Genomic DNA, 23005 nt, shown 5'->3' on the forward strand with positions numbered 1-23005 from the left:
AGGATAAAAATAAGGAGAAGGCTCTTCCTTACAATAAAATGCCAACTAATAAATGAGGAAGAATTAACAGGATTGGAAAATCATCATTTGACAACCACAAACATACCACACCAACAGTAACAAGAGGCATAACTATCAATGGATGCTAAAGATGGTGGGTGCTAAAGGTTGCAGTAACAATGGTCTATTTAACATAACCCCAAAGTACCTCCCCATCCCCTAATATGTGTAACTACACAAGGGGAAACGGTCACTTTTCATTCTCAAGATCTAGTGAAAACCACCTTACTGAGTGGACAGTTAACTTCACCAGTGATGAGGCAAATCAACATCACGTGCCCCCTGATGAGATATAGACAGAAGAGCAAGGCATCACTTCTGTGAGATTTCTACCAAAATGACATAACTTGAACCAGTTATAATGAAAGATCAAATGGTACTTCAAATCTAGTGACATTCTAAAAATGGTCAGTCATATTAAAAAAAAAAAAGTTAACGTCATGAGCACAAGGAATAACCAGTCAACCTCCAAAGTGAAGGACACTGAAGAGATAACAATTAAGCCTGACCTGACACCTGATTCTGAAATCAATCCTGTTGCTTTGGGGAATGTTGTCCAGGAGTAAAGCATACCTGCCATTTCTCAATACTATTCCCACAACTTCAGTATTATGTAAAATTGCTCAAAAGCGTATTAACAACCTTACCTCCATCATCAAAAAGCCACCAGACATCAATAGTATTCTTTCCTTGTTTTTTCTGAAACTGTGTACTAGCTTCAAGAAGCTTTTGGTCAGCTACATTTAAGGGCACAGCAGGGCCTTTGGATTCTAAAGGATTAAGCAGAAAAATAAGATGTAAGGGAGATAAATATTCAAGTCCCTTTTGCTGAATTCCTATAGTTTCCTAACTTTTGTGTACTTAAATGTTTATAATGCAGGTAGTTGTATATGGAGTCCATCATAAGCTTTCAGTTGTTTAAAATTTAAATGTACTTTAAAAAAATGGTTACAGATAAATATATCTTTACAAGAGCTACACTCATCCAAATTATCTTGCATAATTTCTAATACTTTGAAGCATTGTGAATGAAAGAGAATCATAAATACCAATCAAGAAAATTGTAACTGACTGCTAGATTTTAATTATTGAGAAGCCATTTTAGGCTAACTGGACAAATTAAGTTTATGCCTATTCCATGAACATATTTCTTTTGTAATGTGGTTCCTCAATAATATAAAGATCAAAGAAATTTCTTACACATAATGTTGTTATTAATAATATAAAAGACAGAAGGAAGTGGAAGACAAATGAATACAATCTAATGATTATCACAGTGAAACCTCCCAGGCTGAAGAAGGACACCCTCATCTTGACCTAACTTGTCCCCTCAGTATGCGATGCCCAAAGAAAAAGCCATATAATGACACATCTTTCTTTGAAGCACAGAAAGATGGTAGGAACTCCTTGGAAGGCCACCATCTGCTGCAGGTCTCAAGAACAAAATACCAAGGGAGTTCCCGTTTATGTTCCCAGGAATTAAAAAATTAAAAAAAAAAATCAGCACTGACTCTATGAGCAAGCAAATGACTATTATGAGACTCCTACACTAAATTTTTAAAAGCAGGAATCCACAGGAGGAAACCTGATCACTTCTGCAGGATGTGTCATTCACTTCTCATGCTGCCATGATGCACGCAAACATAATGAATGATTTTGCATGATGACATAATATGGCTGCCAAACCACACTGCTCCGTAACTCTCACCTCTATCTCCTTCTCATAAAAGTCATGCACGGGGACATGACTGTGTATCTCCCAAACGCAGCAGGGCTGTGAGAAATATTGTAATTTTTGAAATGAAAAATATATTAGTATCAAAATTAAGGGCTTGGCTGGGAACAACTGATGGTAAAGAATGCGAGTGACACTGGCAAAGACCCATTTCAGTGTCTCTGCTTATCATCTGAACCATGCAGTTTAAATTAAAAAAAAGTAATATTGACATTCAGGGTTGGAGTATTTCAGAAATGCTATAATGATTTAAAATAATTTGTCTTTGATATAATACCTTTCCCTGGGATGATTTAATTTTTTTAGGTAAACTAAAGATGATTTTTTTTCTAATCTGCATTCAATAAATAACTGTAACATCACCTCGCCATGGAAATAAAAACTCAGGTAAAAAAAATAAAATAGCAGAGTTGGAGTTAAAGAGTTAACAGTATGAAAAAGGGGATTAAAATAAAATGATGAAAAATGCCTGCCTTTTTTCAACAGTGGTTGAGTTGGAGTCTTGCCATCCTCTTCCTCATCTAGATTATGTTTAAAAAACACAAAATATAAGTTAATTGCTTTTATATTAATTAAATAATGAAAATGTAAATAGAGCACATTTATAAACAAAACACAGTATGAAGAGACAGTCTGTGAAAAATAATCAAGACTGGAGATAGATATTTTCTACACTGAGTGTTGAGGATTTTTAAAAGCAAACGTATTTTTAGACCCTCTCCAAGAGGGCCACTGATTAACACTCACCCCTAAATTTTATTCCTATAAAACTGATAAAAACTTCAGCAGGATTTTTAAACTTTTAAACTTTCATACTTGAAATCAGTTGAAGAGATTCTGACCTATGGCTTATAGAATAGAAATAGGACATTAAAAACTGACATTGCAGATAATACATAAATTTTAATCAGTGCCACTGCATCGCGGTGCAAATGACTGAAAAGTAATTTTAGAAACATATAATGGATATCTGGTATTTTTAAAAATTATTCACTTGAAATAATAAGGAATTTGATCAGAGACAGTCTTTTGGTTCATATAAAATACCAGGTTATATAGGCCTAAATAGATTTATATATGTGTGTGTGTGTGTGTGTGTGTGTGTGTGTATAAAATACAAGCATGTATGTGTTTATGCATGTACATATATGTGTATGCATGTACTGGACCATCTGTATTTCAGTATCTGCAAGTATTTTCTTGGAGTTAACAGTCTTCCTAATCTCCGTTTTTTTCTTCATATAAGTTTCTTCTAGTTGTGTGAGGCATATAGAACTCCCGACCTGGACAGGAAAGAGTTCACTGCTCTTGAGTCAGTGGCTCTCAGGATTCCAGTATTATTGCCTTTAACTCTTTTTCTGACTGTGTGAGCTTGAGCTAGTTAACTCCTCACCTTCCTTGTTAGGAAGAAGGATGAAGGATACCTACCTCTTCAGATCATTATGCTGCAAGCATGAAAGCACCCGAGATCTCGGTGCCCAGCACAAAGTAAGCATTCTGTGTGCCCCAATAACCGAGACAGACATACCGAACATCTAGGCTTATATAATAATTACACAGGAATGTTTATAATATTCTGAAGACTTTTCAAATTATATAAACTTTTCTATGGTTTCTATGCTAATTTTGAAAGTAACTGGCTAGAGAGAAAATAAACACAAAATAAAATGAATGCTATTTTTGAACACTAATTTCTTATGCCTGTGATAGAACAAGGAACATTTCAATGATCACATTTGATTTTTATAGGATTAAATATTATTGTTCTTATAAAGTAGGTATTTGATACTATCCATCTTTGATGATAATAAAAACATATGGGCACACTGTGTATTCATTTCAAAGAGCTCAAAAAATGTCAAGGAAATCCTGACACTTAAAAATGACTTACACCAAGGTATTTAAAAGTATTAAAGGTATTTACATTTTTATAATAAAAAGGCAAGTAGTTTCCCACTCTGTAAAAACAATGACTCCACAAGACTGTGACATGCAGTCATGGGCTAACGTATGGATAATGCCCACTGCAATGTGGGAGGCACAGAGTAGATGCCTGATGATTACTAACTACTTCTTCCTTTCCCATCCTACTTTTACCTATCAATTCCTAACAGATTCTGTAAAGAAAGGATCTGTTTTAGGAAAAAGAAAATGGCAGTGAAAATAAAAAGTAGGAGGAAATGAAAGCATGTATACCATAAACTAAAAATAAATGCAGGAATGTAAGAACAGTTATCAAATCTTTTATAGAGTTTTGAGATGAAACAGGAAAAAAAAATGATAATCGATACAGCAAAGAACTTAAAGGGGAAATGGGTATCAACTAAAGCCTCAACTACCACTACTCTAAGCATACAAGGTAAGAAAGGAAAGCAATAAAAAGCAACAGCAACGCTTCTGCATAATCTGGAAAAGATCAATTTCAAAGAGACAGGATTTGTCCAAGGTAATCAATTTCAGAAAAAGGATGGTAATTCTTTGACAGGAATCAAACAAGTATGATACGGTTTGATGATTTACAGTGCAGATTTTTCCTGTTGCGTGCCGGCTGGGGCTAGGACAGATGGAGATACTGGGCTGATCAGAGGTAGGAGAGTGAGGGTGGGAGAGTAAGATTTGGAAGTCATCCCTCTTTCCGTCTCATAAACATGACATAGGTAGATGGATGAAATTATCTGAAAACCTCATGAAATTTAGAAACCCGTGTGTGGCTTAAAACCAGGGGCAATATGTCTGCAATTACAGCCTAACAGTTCAGTAACCAAATGCCAATAGCTCATTCCTTCAAGAGACTAGAATGTGGAATAAAATTGCATTTGATTTTTTATTACATGGTTTTACCTCAACAACTCCAGGTGCAGTAGATGTAAAAAATATTCTGAATTTCTTAGCACATAAATAAAATCCCCGGTATTTAAATATCTTGATTTATAGAAAAATTAGGTAGATTATTTTTATCAATTTAATTCCTTTCAGGGTTATCTTATGCTCTACTACATTACTCTCAAATTACCACATTTCCTTCCAAGTTCAGATTTAACCTATGCTTCAAGCAAAATTGTTCAAAGAATAAATAAAACATACAAGAACATATGAGAGTGTAATTAATTGGCATGTTTTCTGTTCTACAATCTACTTTAATACCTGAAAAATAGCTAGTCATTTTACAGCCATCCATTTTACCTTATCAACTAGAAATGAGCAGTACTAATTAGAGAAGGGGCTACTTACTAAGACATGTTATATAATAAAACTCATTTCTCCCAAAATTAAACATTACCATGAATAACATCTCTTGTCTGAATAAAAATTACCTTTGTGTGTGACAGCTTTCTCATCAGATGGTTTTGAAGTATCTAAATCCGATTTTTTACTATACTCCATACTTAGTACCACATCCTTGACACCAGGAGATTTCTCTTGTGATGACAATAATTCTTCTATGGACATGAAAAGTAATCAAGATGTTATCTAAATCTTGTTTTAACCATTAATGAAAACAACATGGTATAATATGAATTAAATGACAATTCACAACAAAGTTTATTATGAAATAGTAAGTTTACAAAAAATGATTTCTTATGTGAATATATGTGATCATCTGTTTTGAAAGGACTATTCACTCAAATATCTTGAGGCATAGCTAAGCATCAGACATTTGAATCAGGTGCTGGGGAATTTGTAATGAGTGAGATTCAAGGAACTTATGAAGGTGGTAGACAAAAGAATGATGTATGAAATGTGAATGAACTCTACTCTCAAAGTCATTTACACATGTAAGAGCTGTAAAATGTGAGAAATGTTCACATACATGTAAGGTGACAAACAACACTGAAAAATTACACTCCAGACTAGAGAGCTGAAGCCAGAGGATTAAGCTCATGGTAAAAGCACCATTTCTTCATTTTTATTTTATTTTTATTTTTTTAAAATATTTTATTTATTTTTCTGACTGAGAGAGAGAGAGCACACAAGTAGGGGGAGTTGCAGAGGGAGTGGGAGAAGCAGGCTCCCTGCTGAGCGGGGAGCCCGATGCGGGGCTCAATCCCAGAACCCTGTGATCACAACCCGAGCCAAAGGCAGATACTTAACCGACTGAGCCACCCAGGCGCCCCCATTTCTTCATTTTTAAAGTACTTTTCCCATTTTCTATCTTTTGGGAAGGAGTTAGTAAACAGTTAACTGCCACCATGAAAACATGCATCGCAAAGACAAACACATATGAAAACGGACCATCCACACATAATCCTCATTGCTGATTTGTGTGTATCATGAGAAAGATCAAAAGAAACAACATTACAAGAAGTACCAACACTATGCTAAGAGCTTCACAAGCTGTGTCTTTACAACAACCCTTATGAAGTCAGTATAATTTGTTTGTTTTTTTTTTAAGTTTTATTTAAGTAATCTCTACACCCAATGTAGGGCTCGAACTCATGACCACAAGATCAAGAGTTGCACGCTCTTCTAAGTGAGTCAGCCAGGTGACCATGATCATGTCTGAAGAGATGAGGAAACAGAGGCTTGGAAGTCGACAGATACGCCCAGGCTGAACGACTACTGTACTAAGAGAAAAAGGTGGGATTTTCAAAGGAGATCTTATACTCCAAAGCCTCTGCTCTTAATCCTGTGCTGAACCAAATTCCTGTCTCCAAATCCTGATGATGAATAATAAGACCTCCAAAACAACTGTCATAATGATTTTAAACACATGAAAATACTTTCTTAAAGTTCCGGTCACATTCAAATCTCAGTAAATTACAGAACGATATATATAATTTATTAGTCAAACTGTAATACTTTTGAGAGTGAAAGGGAACACTACTAATTATGCAGTCTTAAGAGGTACCCTAAACCTCAGTCACTGGTAGTGCAAGAGAGAACTGAAACAGTGTTTTGCAAGGCCTACTCCAGAGGAAGAAAATGCATTTTCAGCAAGCCATACTTTTGTGTTACATGGATAAAGACTTCAAAGCGTTCCTTTCAAAACTGCACAATACCCTTAAAATGGTGGGAGGAGGGGGAGGATTACAACTGTTTAAATACATAAACAGATGACAAAAGTTCATGATGTGCCTCTCAGCTATTTAGGCTTAGCTATTTTTGATGATTTAGTTAATTAATTGATAAGGGTAAAATATTAGGTATGCAATTTTCTTCAGCTTATAATATTTGTTAAACTACTAGAAAATCATTAGAGGGTATGGAATTTTCCACAGTTTTTATTAAGGTGGGCAAAAGTAAACAGTACACCTTAATTAGATTTTAAGCTTCATCTAAAAACATTTTTTTTAAAATGCTTTAAAAATTACATAGTTGGAGAAGAGATTAGTGTCAGGGATTAATGACGGGGGAAAGACAAAGCCTCTGGGGGCTTAAAGGGGTAGCACAAGGGCGATCTTTGTGGTGATCGAACAGTTCTGTATCTTAAATGTGGTGGTTACATGAATCAACCACATGTGTTACATGGCAGAGAACTATACACATGTTCATGCACACATGCACACACAAGTGTAAGTAAAACTACTGAAATCTGAATAAGGTAGGTAAATTGTCCCAATGTCAATTTCCTGACATATAACGATAGATATGCAAGATGCTACCATTGGGAGAAATGGATGAAGGGTACATAGGGCCTGTCTACTATTTCTAACATCTTATGAATCTATAATTATTTCAAAATGAAAAAGTAAAAAAAATGATTCATAATTCATAAGGTCTTCTCTCTAGACAGAGTAAATGCTATCACCTAGTTTTTGTTTTTTTTTTTAAAGATTTATTTATTTATTTGAGAGAGCGAGAATGAGAGAGAGAGAGTACATGAGGGGGGAGGGTCAGAGGGAGAAGCAGGCTCCCCGCCGAGCAGGGAGCCCAATGCGGGACTCGATCCCGGGACTTGATCCCGGGACTCCGGGATCATGACCTGAGCTGAAGGCAGTCGCTTAACCAACTGAGCCACCCAGGTGCCCCAAGTTTAGTTTTTCATTATTAGTACAACTCTGTGTAGAAAAGCATGACCTTCGTGAACATGAAAATGTCTGATGATTTAGCAGTCATTAACATTTTATTTATCATGTGTTTTTACAAATTTGGCCAATCTAAAACCAAAACTAATGCTTGTTTCTCTTAAGCTTTAGATGACTTAGACTGAATTTTATTCTCTCCATTAGTAATCACCAGCCATCATCCAGGTTGGTACAAACTGGTGGAGCCAAATAGATCTGATCTTCATGTGCCACACAGTAAGGACATGACTGAACTGACGGTGAATGTTAAAGTTACTGAAGAATATGTGAGAATGACATATAATTTTCTAATAAAGTCACTTCTATTTTTAAAGTAAAAAACTTATGCAAGCAAGATTTACCTTGTCCTTGAAGATGAGATATATCCAGACCCTCTTTTAGGCGGATAACCACTACTCCATATTGTATGTCAAAGGCGTCACTATAAGAGGGGGAAAAAAGTAAAAAAAAAAAAAAAAAAAAAAATCACAAAAATTTTTGTGTCTTCCTCTATAAAATGAAGGCATAAGAGATGATTTCTCTTTCAGCTTTACATGTCTGATTCTTAAAATATGCTTTTAAAAATACAGTGAGGCCTATATGATGTCAGTTTCAAATCCTGTATCATTCCCTTACCTTTTTTCTGTAATACTCTTAAAAACCTCCTAAATGTAGATCTTTATAGTATTGATACTCTACCTACACCAGCCATTTAAAAACAGTGCCTGTACTAATATCACATCCTATCAGAAACAAACTAAAATTATAGAAAAATAATGTCAGTTTCCCACCATACTTAGGCTTGTACCCTTAAAGTCAAGATAAATACATGAAGACAAAGAAAAGACATTCTACTGAGAATGCGAACAGGTTGAACAGTATAAAGGGATCACTTCTGAAAGGAGTCAGTGTATTTTTTTTTTATTCTTGAGCCAGTGTATTTTAAAGCAATTCTTACATTTTTACAGAAACGGTTTAATAAGTAGTCCAAAGATTTTATACGCATTTGCAGGCATTATTCATATATCCTTTCAAGTTTTTTAAACATACATGGGACATCCTATAACACACACAAAATACATTAAAACCTCAAAGACAACTCTAAAACCACACTTCAATGCTGGAAACTTTGTTGAGACCATGAATCATGTAGATCCAAGATCTTCTCAAATCTACTGCAAGAATTACAAATTCCTAAACTTCAGGTTGTTCCCCAGAGTGTAACAGGCTTAACTTTTATCTTTCATTATTATTTTTACTTGTTCTAGCCACGAATATTCATTATATACAAAAAAGTGATACATAATCTATAGTTATATATAACAAAAAGAAAAGGCTAAAAGCTGAAAAAAAATCAAATTTTGGTTCCTATTGACACACAGAAAAACGTATCATTGTAACAGGTCTTTTATTGGTGTTTTGTCTTTTTTAAATCATGGGGAGACAATTTTGGCCTCATTCCTATAATGGATTAACTAAGGTCTAAAGAGGTTCATTGGAAAAAGAAATTAATGGACATATTAACCTACCTCAGCTGTATATTGAAAGACCTAACACTAGTGAGGAATAACTACAAGTATTTAAAAAACAGTTAATAAATCACAAGTGAATTAAAATCGATTTGATTCAAGAAAAGCCATGGAATATAAACTCCTGAGTTTACTTTGGATTAAAATTGGTAAATGTTTTTGCTATCAACTATAGGGATTTCTATAAGCTATTTAATTTCTCTAAGCTATAAAAACTGATTTGGAGTTTCAGACCTTCCATGCTATCACTAGGCACAGTAAATAAAGTAAACCTCAATTGTTCAAAATATTTATAATCACAACCAAAACTAAAGTGTTACAAGATAAAAGAAAAAGCAGTATCATTGTTTTAAAACTGCCATCAATCTCCACGGCCCTGGAAACCCGAGAGCATTATTTTACCTATCGTTTAATTGCTGCCTGCTGTATAATACTGAGAGTAACGCTTGACTCTCAAACATGCACATCAGTTCCTACAAGGTCAGAGTCAGAAAGACTTCCAGTGTTTCCCTATGAGCAACTACAACTAATAGTGTAAAAATTATTTGCAAAAATGTCACTTTTTCTATTTTCTATGGTAATTATTCCATCTCACTGGTCTTTCATCTTGAGAAAGAAAAAGCACAGCCCATGGAGGATGGCCCACATGATTTAATCTTTTTTACACTGTCCTTCCTTTCCAAATCCCCATATATACAAAGTACACAGGTCAGATTAGAAAAGCAGGATGAAATCATGCTTACAAAAAAGTAATAACCCCAAAGCCAAAGAGCAGTTGCGGCACCTGAAGAACCAGCAGAGCCTTAATTTTACTAAAAGCATTTAAGAATTACTTGGGAAAACTTATTCATTGTATACTTCACTAATCAATATAAAGAGATGTTTTAAAAAGGAAAGTATGACATCTGGTTACTCCTTCAAAGTTATGTCAAGGTAGCTATGAAAACAAAACTATCCTATGTGATACAGGTAAGTAATTATGGTTCCAACAAGAGTTCCAGTAAGGGAAATAACTCTTGTGAGTTAAGGGTAATCAGGTCAAACTTCAGAGAAATAAGATTTGAATCTGGTCATAAGAGCTACTTTGCCAAACACAAATTTTTTTTTTTTTTTTTAAAAGGACAATTGTTTGTACATAAAGAAATACTTTGTAAGAACGAATGAACAGTTCTGTTTTACCAGCAGTTGTAATAAGAAAAAACTATTCTTCAATCAAGAATGGTGATGTGGGGCACCTGGCTAGCTCAGTGGGTACAGCATGTGACTCTTGATCTCCGGGCTGTAGGTTCGAGCCCCACGTTGGGTGGAGAGAGAACTTAAAAAAAGAATGGTGGTATGATGGACTCTTAGCTATTGAGAATAGAGGGTTACCAGAGGGGAGTCACGAGGGGGATGGGAGAAAGAGGTGATGGGGATGAAGGAGTACCTTATCACGATGAGCATGAGTGATGTAGAGAATTGTTGAATTACTATATGGTACACCTGAAACTAATATAACACTGTATGTTAACTATATTGGAATTAAAATAAAAAACTTAAGCATTTGTGGATTAAACAGATACATTCATAAAAAATCAACTGTAACATAAACAGACTAAAATCAGAAAGAGAAATAAAAAGACAAAGTAACAAAAAAATAAAAAGAATGCATTAGACAATCCATACAAAGGCAGCTGAAGTCATGTAAAACAAAACTATGCTCTCTGATAAATAGCATTCATTTGAAATACCGCTAAGAAGTGAATAGCAGACTCAGAACTTACACTCAAGAGGGTAGAAAAGCAAAGCATGTAAGCACACTAAAAAAAAGAAATGCAGATGAGCTAATGCATACATCAAACAATTAACTGCAAAATTAGTTTCCAAGTTTCCAAACCGAAACTTCTGAGGGTAGTATCAGTGATGATATGCTTTTCTCAGCTCCAGATATTATAATGATGTAACAGAAGGCAACAGGTCTGACAACACTGGGGAAATCCACTCAGCAATAGCTATAAGGATACGAGAAAGCTTCCTAACTTAAATGGGACCAGAGTATGTACGTGTGTGTTCATTTGTATATGTGTGTGGAATGTTTGAATGTATGAAGAGACACAGAAAGATCAATCAAAAATTTTTGTTAATAGTTCATCAATTGCAAACCAGATAACCCCATCTGATTCTTTTTCATTCTTATGCTTCTACTAGAAGAGACTAATATGAGAAACAGCCTTTACAAACAAGTGAAGGCTTCAAAAAACCAGTTCAAGTTTTTATTTTCTGAGCCAAGTTACTGTGTTAAAAGGATACTTACTGAAATATGTTTATGTACATATCCACATCCCTCATATCTGCTTGCAACCAATCTTTCTTAAATCCGAGGACGAGTGTGTTTGGCTTCATACGCCCAAGACCAGCAGCCTAAAATACAGGAAAAACACAACTTTAAAGATATATTATCCAGCAAAATATTTTTTAAAGGATCAAATCCTCCAAATGGACAGGCTATAAACATTTTTAAACTGTACACCCTTAATAAACTATATAGATTACATTGATCACATATTACTTATGATTAACCATATACAAAAACTAAAGATAAATGCTTTAAAAATTCTAAATGGACATTTTCATACTCGTATGATTTGCCAAAATTTCTATATTTTTAGTAAGAAAAAGATAATAGAATATATCTAATCTTTCATAAAAATCATAATGATACAGTGGTATTCTTAGGTAGCTATTTCGATAGCCATTAACACCCAGAAGCAAAAGTCCCAATAGAAGACAAGCATTACTGGCCGCAGTTCTGAATCACATCAACACTAAATTTTGACTTCTACCAATCATGCCCAACTTTCTCCTGAGAAGTAGCTAATTTTCTTCCTCAACTCTTCCATCAAAATATTTTTTGTGCAACTTCATCAAGAGTTGCAATTCAATATGCTTAACATATCCCCTAACCCCATGAATCTCTTCTTTTGTAAGATGGTAAAACACACTGATTTTTGAACTCCAGTATCTATTTGCAAAGCCCTCTCAGAGCCCCAAACAAAAATTCTCTAACCATAAAAGAAGTAATTACCTATTTCTTGCCTCCCTCCAGGTCCTGGTAACATCTTATATACTTCTGTCACTTGAATTTGCTTATCCTCAATGTTTCATGTAAGTGCAATCATACAGTGTTTGTCCCTTGTGACTGGTTTATTTAGCACCATGTCTTCCAGGTTCATCCACGTTACAGTATCTATCAGAACTACATTCTTTTCTGTGGCTGAATGATATGCCACTGTTTGTGAGTAGCACATTTTGTTTATCCATTCATCTGTTGATGGACGCTCACATTGTTTCCACCTTTTGGCTACTGTGAGAAATGCCATCAACACTGGCATACAAAAATAACAATCTCTTTGGCACCCTGCTCCAATTTCTTTGAGTGTATGTCAAGGAGTAGAATTGCTGGTCATATGCAGATTCCACACGGTGCTGAGGAACCACTGAACTGTTTCCCGCAGCAGCTACAGCATGCTATAAGCCCACCAGCAAGGCACACATTTCAATTTCTCCACATCCTTGGCAACACCTGTGATTTCTTGTTGGGGGAGGGGGGGGCAAGGAGGGGTGTTTTAAATTATAGATATCCTGGGAGTGTAATGTTATCTCATTATGATTTTGATATGCATTTCCCTAATGACTAAGGATACTGAGCATCTCTTCATGAGCTTATTAGCTATCTTTAGATCTTCCTTGGAGAAACGTTTATTCAAATCCTTAGCGGATTTTTAACTGGGTTGTCGGTCTTTTTCTTCCTGTTTTAGGAGTTCACATATTCTGGATATTAAACTTCATCAGATGTATGATTTACAAGTATTTTCTTCCATTCTGTGTCTTTCACTTTCTTGATAATGTCCTTTGATGCATGAAAATTTTTAATTTTGATGATGTCCAATTTATCTACTTTTTTCTTTTGTTGCTCATGCTTCTGGTGTCATATCTAAAAATACACTGCCAAATCCAAGGTCATGAAAAATTACCTCTACATTTTCTTCTAAGAGTTTTATGGTTTTAGCTCCTATATCGCTGATCTATTTTGAGTCAATTTTTGTGCATGAGGTGAGGTCACATTTACTTTTTTTTTAAGGAAACTCTACTTCCAATGTGGGGCTCAAACTCATGAACCAGAGATCAAAAGCCACATGTTCTACCAGCTGACTCAGCCAGGCACCCCACACTCAAGTTTTTAAACATGACATACTTAAATCATGTTTTGCAAAGATTAAATTAATTCCAGTATATATTAAGTGCTGACCATGGGTCAGACACTGTCCTAAGGACCTGGGATAATTAGAAATATTCTTAACCACATAAAACTTAAATTCATTCTCAAAACATTCGCTCCCTGCACAAGTTTCTTCCAAAAAATAAGACTCTTTTCCCACTCAATATTAAAAACCACCCACAGATAAAAAAAAATAATCATGACTGTTTTTTACAACTATCTGTTAGGTACCAAGATAGCAACTAACCACACAGTTTTGTTTTTGTTTGTTTGGTAAAAGAAAAGCAAGAAACATCTTTAAGTTTTAGAGCTTTTTTTTTAAAGAACTAAGCCACAAGATAACCAGTAACTTTTTGATGGCACAAAATAATGTCATTACTATTCTTTTTATTTTCTTTTTCATCACAAACTTTTGTCACAATCTTATTATAATTAAAATGTTTTATTTTTATAAAATTAACAATAACATCCTGCGGCACTCTGTGCTTGTTTCAACTTCATTATTTCAATCACTTTCCCTTGAATGACTGAGCAAAAAATTTCAAATTTATCACTCATCCCTAAATCCTTTGTAAATTCTAATCAAAGTAGCTATTCAGTCAGAAGTAATGTTTTCAGTTTCCATAAAACATCATGTGTTTTAAAGAATAATTTATTCCTGAAAATATGTCTTCTCTGGAACAGATTTCTTTATTGGTTCATAAAAAATCAGTTTTTCATGGAATTCCATAAATGAAACCAATTAGGCAGAATGCAGTCCTTTGAAGCTCATCTCTAGTTTCAAACATTACTGTGTTATTTGTTTCTTTAACTCTTCAGCAATGTTTTCTGTGTACCTTCCACCAGAACTTGCTGAGGAGAAATGTCTTTAGTTTGTTATCATACTTTTCTGGACATTATCATAACCATTTTTTTTTTTTTTTTGAGGGAGGGATAGAGCACAGAGGGAGAAGCTGACTCCCAGCTGAGTAAGGAGCCCGATGTAGGGCTCGATCCCAGGACCCTGAGATCATGACCTGAGCCGAAGGCAGACGCTTAACCGACTGAGCCACCCAGGCGCCCCTATTATTAACCATTCTTACTGCAGCAGAAAGAACCACTTACGTCCACAATGGTACATGGCTTTTATTTTTACATTTCACTATTAAGTAACAACATTTCCAAACATTATGGTTATCTATTTAAATGTAGTTAAGTACTGCTGTGAGATTTGTATTACTTTAAAAATCAGTGAAAAAGAAAACTTGTAAAGTTTGGCTCCATGTCCTGGATGGTTAAAATGTTCAGCTAATAGTGATGGCTTTAAATTATCATTAGTAATTATTTCGTGGCTCAATACAGATTTAGGATGTGGCTGTAGAATCTGGACATAATTTATATTTCAAATATTCTTTTTTTTTTTTTTAAAGACTTATTTATTTGACACAGAGAGACCGTGAGAGAGGTAACACAAGCAGGGGGAGTGGGAGAGGGAGAAGCAGGCTCCCCACTGAGCAGGGAGCCCGATGCGGGGCTCGATCCCAGGACCCTGGGATCATGACCTGAGCCGAAGGCAGACGCTTAACGACTGAGCCACCCAGGCGCCCCTATTTCAAATATTCTTATTGGCAATGTGAAATTATTTTGGTCTACTTATTTTAGAATAATTTAAAAGAAATTACTGTTTACCTCAAAATGTGGCTGATGAAGGGGAAGGTGCCAGAAACACTCAGCATATATTACAGGGTACACCTCTAGACTATTTTTGTCCCAGAAAAAGGTAGAGTTATGTCTTTAATAAGACTCTGAATGAGATCCACTTGATTCAAAGGGCATTCATATTCTGTAATCTGATTTTTAAGTAAGAACAATAGGTTTTTGCTCTTTGAAATGAAGGTTTAAAATTGGATTGACAGTTTAGTGGCTCCTGCCATTAAAAACAGAAAAAAAAAGAAAGAAAGAAAAAGAAAAAGAAATGAAAAATCCAAGTACATAACAGAGTCAGCAGCAGTGCTAATGTGTCACTGCCGAAGGGCTCCTTAATACGCAAGCTACTGGTAAGACTGCCTCTTGTTAAAAAAGTAAATCTCAAGTTTTAATGTGGAAGTTGGATACTTAAATGCTAATTTAAAGATAAATAAATGCTTATCATTAGTAACTAGATAAATGAGGGACACAGAAATGAAAAGTTAGAGAGGAAGGTATAGTAAAGCCTATGAAAACCATCTAAAAACAGCATCTCCAGGATTATAACATAAGTCACTGAAGAAACAAATCAACGTACAAAAAACTATTTTGACAAAGATTATAAACCTCTAACAAACATAGAGGCATTCGCCGTTTTATGTAACAGATTTCCAGAAGATACGAAGGAAAGAGAAATACTGCCAGTGACAATTTGCACCAAGATGTCAGTGATTAATTCTATTTGTAAGTTTATTTTACACAGATAGCTCTGCCACTAGAGTAAAGTCGACCTCTTGGGCATCTCTGTCAAGTGCTTGTACATGCCAGGCTTATAGGACAGTCTCAGAATACCACTGTTCGATGCATCCCACCTTTGCCCCCTACTGCTGAAAGACCCACTGGGTTGAGCATGTTAGCTGGAGGAGAGTGATGGGGATAAAGGACCCTAGCTCTCATCAGCAGTGTCATTTTAACTACAGAAACCCTTAAAGACAGAGGTCCTCGAAATGTAGGACCTGGACTGTATGAGGAGCACCTGTCAAGTTACAGAATGGCAAACTCTCAAGACTCATTGCAGACCTACTAAATCATTCCAAAGGTGGGGCCCAGCGGTCTGTTCTAACAAGTCCATCAGGTGATTCTGATGCACGCTCAAGTTTAGAAATCACTGCTCTAAGGAAGTAATTTCCTTCATTTCCAACATAACATTTATTAAATACATAGTAAAGAAATGTTAATAGAAATGTTCCTATAAATTGTACAAAAGCAAGTAAGATTTACCCACTAGAAACAACCTTATGACCAGAGGTAGGATTTTACTTGAAAAAATAAAAATTTTGCATAGAAAAGTGAATAATCAATCACATACCCACTACCTAAAGAAAATAAACATGACAAACACACACCTATGTTTCCTTCTCATGCCCCCTTTGTATTTTTACTATGTATTCCATTATTTAGGCATACATACGTATACATTTTTAATTTATATAGATTTAAATTTTACAGCATCTCCATATCGTTCCTATCTTTTAGCTTGCTATTCTCCTTAAGGCTTTTTGTTTTTGAGGTTTATCCCTGTTGCTATGTGGAATTCCACTGCATGATTATACCATGATCTTTAAAACTGTGACTGATGGTTGTTGAAGTTCCTTCCAGTTCTTTGTCACTACTACAAACAGTGCCGCTCCGCAGTTTCAGACAACCTTCTTTACGCGTGTAAAACTTTCTCTAAGGTACACATGTTAAGAACGGCATATCCTAGGATGCCCACAGTTTCAAATTTGCAGCACACTGCCAGGCTGCTGACCAAAATGGTTGATCCATCTATGTTATTACAGCAGTGCAGAGATTTCCCAGTGCTCTCACTGCTCCCAGCACTTGGAAGTGGCAGACCAAACTCTGGTCAGTCTAGTGAGCATGGAGTACACGTGTATTGTGGTTTTGATTTTTACTTCTGCCATTTATGTCTCCTCTTCTTTTCCTCTATTTTTGCTCCTTTTTTTACCCCTCTTACTGATTGACACTATTTCTTTACATATTCTGGGCCATATTCATTTGCTAGTAACATGTTGTCTCTCTGGCCCTGGCTTCCTTTTGGGTTTTCATGGTTTTTTGTTTTGTTTTAAGAAGCACAAAGTTCTAAATTTTAACTAAAGAATAACTTATCTCTTCTTCATAGTTCAACTTTCTCTGTCTCATTTTAAAATATCCTTCCCTAGTCCAAGTCATAAAAGTATTCTGTATCTTCTTCTAGTAGCTTAAAAATTTGCCTTTCATATTCCTTAATCCATCTGGAAATAGTTTTTGTGTAGTCTTTGTAAGGATCTGTTACATTATTTTTTTACACAGATAATTGTCCCAGACCATCCTGGATTTAATGCTACCTCAGTCATGTATTAAATTTCCTATATGAGTGGCTCTTTTTCTCCTGTTTTGTTTCATTAATCTAATTATCACTACTTCAATACCACTATGTCTTAATTATGGTAACTTATGATAAGGCTTTATATCTGCCAAAGAAAGCCCACTTCCAGCCCTTATTATTCTTGAGGATCACCTAAGATATTCTTACCCTCGTGCTTGTCAAGTGTGAGAAACATGAAACATTCAAACGGAAGGGGCACAGATGACAGCACCCTGAGCCTCCCACCTCTGCTTTAACAAAGCAACTCCACAATTAGCACAGTGAATGGCCTTCTAGTGAAGCTTTCCTTTGAAGAAAGGGGTTCCTACAAAAATAGGATGGCAAGGGGCACCCGGGTGGCTCAGTCATTAAGTGTCTGTCTTCGGCTCAGGTCATGATCTCAGGGTCCTGGCATCGAACCCCACATCAGGCTCCCTGCTCGGCAGGAAGCCTGCTTCTCCTTCTCCCACTCCCCCTGCTTTGTTCCCTCTCTCGCTGTCTCTCTCTGTCAAATAAATAAATAAAATCTTAAAAAAAAAAAAAATAGGATGGCAAATACTGTCTCAGTCCATTTATTTCTTCCCACAACCTTTAGGGCTGATTGAGGAAATTAAGTTTCAGAGAAGTTGAGTAACTTGCTCAGCAAAAATTCATAATAAGGAAGTGGCAGGGCTAGCATTTAAATCCAGGACTAATTCCAAATCCCATGTAACTACTGTGTCATACACAAAACCGAAAGTGAAGTCTATGTTTAGTAAATAAATAGTGAAAAATACAGTAAGGAACTAGAAGTTTAAAAAAATTACATAAGGACTGCCATTACTTAACACTTAAAAAACAAGAAACAAAAAAAACCCAGTGAGGTATAGCAGCAGAAAATGAGGGGGAAATACCTTAGGGAAACAGGCTGAGGTAATTTCCAGACAGGTTTTCCCGTCAGCCAACAGCACATTACCTCTATAGTTCCTTAACGCTCAGATTACACAAATCTTAGTAGTAATAAAGATATTTGAAAAGATATACCATTTTTATTAATATGAAGAATGACACCTAGAAGGCGAAAGGTTTTAAAGCTTACACAAAACTCAAATGTTGTTATTTGAAAGGCGTAACGTATTTACCTGCATCAAATACTGTGCACCTTCCCTCAAATCATCTGCATGTACTGGAGCATAAAAAGCCTTCATCTTGTTTTTGATAAGCCACCGCTGATATCTGGCTTGATCAATGGAGATCTCTTTCATGGCTTGTCTTCGAGGCCCCTTTGGAGAAGAATATTAATAATGCCTTTAACTGAAAGATCATGCAGTCCACGCTTAAGAAAATCACCATTACACTAGCTTAAACAAGGTGCCTACACCTTGGGGATGGGAAAGAAGTAGGACAACAACACTTCATTTTCATGTCAACGAATTCTTTCTGTAGATTATGACAAGATAGGGCTGATGGAACAGTTAAGGCACAGGAGGCAGCACAGAAAGGGAGAAAAGAAGATGAAGAAATACATACTGAAATATAAATAGGAAGTTTTCAATACACTAAGTAAATGAGCGAAATTAGAATTTATTGAAAATGGAGAAAATTTATTGAAATTTATTGAAATTTATTGAAAATGGAGAAAAATAAGAGCCTTCTGTTTTTCTACAAAAAGTTTCCCAGCTTATTTTTCATTTGTCCCCAATGTCTGAGTTATTAATTCTCAGGAACCTGAAAATATCACTGAAAATGCAAGTTTGCTGTAAAATATAAATGCATTTTTTTTCTTCATACTTCTGTTAAATGATGAAGAACAGAATTAAGGAAATGAGATTTTCAACTTGCAATTCTATTTTGATCCTTGCAAGCAACACATAAAATGTGTTATATGCAAATGTATATAAAGCAAAAATCTAAAAGTAGGTTTAAAAGTACGCCTTAATTGTTTGTGAAAAAGTAAAGGACAAATACAGTTTTTTTTTCCTGGTAGGAAAATTGCCCCATTTGTAATTTCCTGTGGTCAAAACCCCAACCTGAACTGATCAACTTGCAAACAAACTGAAAAACTCTACCAGTCCTATGGGGGACCCGGGGCCAGTCTGTCCATGTTCTTGGCCAGATGCAACTTTGACTTTGTGACTATACAAGCGGAAGATCAACTCTAGCAGGAGCTGAGACATGGAGCATCCAACACACATTTCTAATGAGATGAACAAAACAGTTTGGGACAAAAGCTAATCTGACAAATACTCCAATTTCTCATGCAGAACAGGTAACCCATCATCTAGCAATTCTTTTCAATAGCCAAGATGCCAAAAATAGAAAACTACTTTTGGGTGAAATGTTTACCACTACTTTTCTTTAAAGATTTTATTTATTTATTTGACAGAGAGAGACACAGCGAGAGAGGGAACACAAGCAGGGGGAGTGGGAGAGGGAGAAGCAGGCTTCCTAAGGAGCAGGGAGCCCGATGCGGGGCTCGATCCCAGGACCCCGAGATCATGACCTGAGCCGAAGGCAGACGCTTACCACTATTTTTAGTAATGTTAGTACTCATGGTTAAAACACAAATGAACAGGCAATTAACAGTGTTCAAACTTGGAAATTCAGCATTTACTCTGCTCTTCTTATGTACTAGGTGCTAGATATTTATCACCATTCATCTACCTCCTCGAACCTCTTTTTTCTTTGGGTAGTAAATGTTCCCAGTGTTCTCAGAACAGTATGAGAAATATTAGTAAGAAAATACACACACTGTATATCATCTAGATTCCTTAGTTATCAAGAAGCTACTTTTCTTAGCCAAACCATTCTATAAGAGGAATATAGTTTGGTAAAATCTCATAATAAATAAGAAAAAGAACGAAGATTTAAAATTCTAAAATCTTTTCTAAAATGAAGTTTTGAGACAGTATAGAGGCGATAATATTTTGAAGAAAATAACTAACTTAAAAAAAACCCCGAACAAACTCAACAGATAGATCTTGTCAAATCGTTTCATACCTAGAAAGCCCCACAAATTACAAATTATACACACAGAGCAAAAAATGTTTTAATATAAAAAAAAACAATACAAACACTTACCATATGTACATGACTACAGATCATCAAACCAACATTTTTTGTGAAATCATGAACAAGATGAAGTAAAGCTGGGCGTGAGTTTGGAGCACCTGTCATAACAAGACACTGTGGCCTAATTTAAGATTAAAAAATAAAACAAAGAGAAGTTTAGATTTTTGGTAACATGGACGTTTTTAAGTTGCTTCTCTTAAGAATGTATTATTACACTAGAATCTCCTTTATGCAACTGTCCTCAGGACGTAGGCCACAGGATTCTCAAAAGAAGAGGACTTTTAACCAGGGTTTCTTAGTATATGAGAAACGCAGAAACAAAAACTTCTTGGACCTAACATCATGCAAAATGTCCTTCTAAAATAATACGTAATATTATACATCAAGATTCTGGTAGGTATTACAGGAAGACACATAATAGTTAAAATATATTAAATATATGTAAACATCTTTTCATCTTCTAAAGGTAATAAATATTCCAGTTCTTTCACAGAGTTCACAAAACTTCCTAAGAGCATGGCCTTCTCTTCATGTACACACAGGTCACCTTCCTTCTTGGCTTGATCACATCATAGTGATTTCTACTTCATAATATCAGCTCTCTCTAATCTAGCTTAATTTTAATGGCAACTGTCATATCAGTAAAATCATTACAGTTGATGTGAAGGTTTCTATTTGAAGTAAAAGTTTTAATTCTAATTAATTATGGTGAAAATCAAAACTAAATTCAATTGCCTTTATAGACACAAGATAGTGGCATGACTTTCACATATTCTTAACTCTTGATTTAGCTGACTAGAAATGGAGATCAATGTTATTTTCTGAAAAAATATTTGAGTATCCACTTTATAAGTTCAAACATTACCAAAAATTCTTTAAAACAAGACGTTATATAATTAAAATAAACTTTAACAAAAAGTAAACTAAAATTTGACTTAACCACTAAATTGTTAGGGTAGTTCCTAACATCATAAAATAAGCATGAAAACTTGAATAAAGACCATAAAAAACAGAACAAAACAAAAACTAACCTATTCAGAATTTTAGCAAGCTACCTGAAAAACCAGTCCTGTCTGGGAGAATGGCTTTGGGGGAATCCAACATGACATCATCCTCTATGGCCCAGACTGCTCAGCCTCCCCATGTACGCTTTAGCAGGTTAAACAGCTTCCCACGTAGAAATTACATAATTCCTAGCCTGCCTGGTAGCTTACAACTGACCCTCTGAGCGACTTACAGCCCATTTCCTCTAAAAAGGAAGCTGGCTACCCTCCACACTTTGTTTCCCTTTCCTGTAAGCTATGCCATGGATGTGGGGATGACTTTGACCACATGGACAAAAACACCTGCTAGGAAATGGCAGACTGACAAGATACAGGGAATGTGAGCAAATGCAGCAAATCCGCCCGCCATAAACCATCCACACGTAACGGTGATGTCCATCTCGTAGAACCAGTGCATAATTCAGCTTTTGTTTTAACGGTAGTTTAACGTACACTTTAACATAACCTATACTACAGTTAAATAACTTGTAGTCCCTATCTTTACTAAATGGTAAATATACCACAAAGGCTTAATTTGGTATAGTTGTATCATGCCAAAAAAGTATGGTATGAAATATATTAGAGATGACAACGAGTAACGATGACAGAGTGTAAACATCTGTTTCATTTTAACTCCTTCCTCAAAAAATGCCATCATATGATGGGATTTTTAAGGCATAAAACCCACAAAAATATGAACAGGAGAAAACACAGTAGTATGGAAATACTGAAAGCCAGAAAGCAGATGGAAGAACAAGAAAGGATATGACAAATCAGGAAGAGGCTAAATCATAAAGCCAATGAGAAAGCTGTGAAGCTACCTGATTTCATGCCTAAAAAAAAAAAATCACCAAAATGCCTGTAAGTTAGATGTAATAGGTGCTTCTGGAAGAGGAAAGGGCCATGTATTAAAGAGACCAAAGTAAGAAACAGTGGTTTAAACTCTGCACAAGAAAACACTAGATAGAACCAAATCATTTCCATCACTATGATGAACAAGTATCTCTGTCCTTCCCCAATTCTGTTAGGCTAGGGCTTATTTGCCAGAAAGGGCCTCAAAACCACAATGAGGTATCACCTCGTAATACTCAGAATGGCTAGTACCAAAAAGACAAAAAGTAAGTGAGGATGTGGAGCAAAGGGAGCCCTCATGCACTGGTGTTTGGGGAATGTAAACTGATGCAGCCACTATGGAAAACAGTATGGAGGTTCCTCAAAACATTCTTAAAGAGAGAAGTACCATAGGATCCAG

At 35.5% G+C, this 23005-nt stretch overlaps 1 protein-coding gene across 2 annotated transcripts in view; it reads right to left on the reverse strand.

Annotated features, from left to right (window-relative positions):
- Nucleotides 1-23005, reverse strand: part of SLC12A2 (solute carrier family 12 member 2) — a 104489-nt gene that overhangs the window by 9369 nt on the left and 72115 nt on the right. Inside the window, exons 16-22 of one of the 2 annotated variants that reach the window (XM_032425485.1) lie at nt 20720-20831; nt 18781-18921; nt 11623-11729; nt 8163-8242; nt 5110-5235; nt 2269-2316; nt 708-830 (exon numbers count right to left, since the gene is read on the reverse strand). In XM_032425485.1, the coding sequence (XP_032281376.1) occupies nt 708-830; nt 2269-2316; nt 5110-5235; nt 8163-8242; nt 11623-11729; nt 18781-18921; nt 20720-20831 (737 nt within the window). The remainder of the gene's footprint in view (nt 1-707; nt 831-2268; nt 2317-5109; nt 5236-8162; nt 8243-11622; nt 11730-18780; nt 18922-20719; nt 20832-23005) is intronic. The other variant, XM_032425486.1, reaches the window with a different exon arrangement.

This window comes from Phoca vitulina, unplaced genomic scaffold (assembly GCF_004348235.1).
Source record: "Phoca vitulina isolate PV1807 unplaced genomic scaffold, GSC_HSeal_1.0 scaffold32, whole genome shotgun sequence".
Taxonomy (NCBI): Eukaryota; Metazoa; Chordata; class Mammalia; order Carnivora; family Phocidae; genus Phoca; species Phoca vitulina.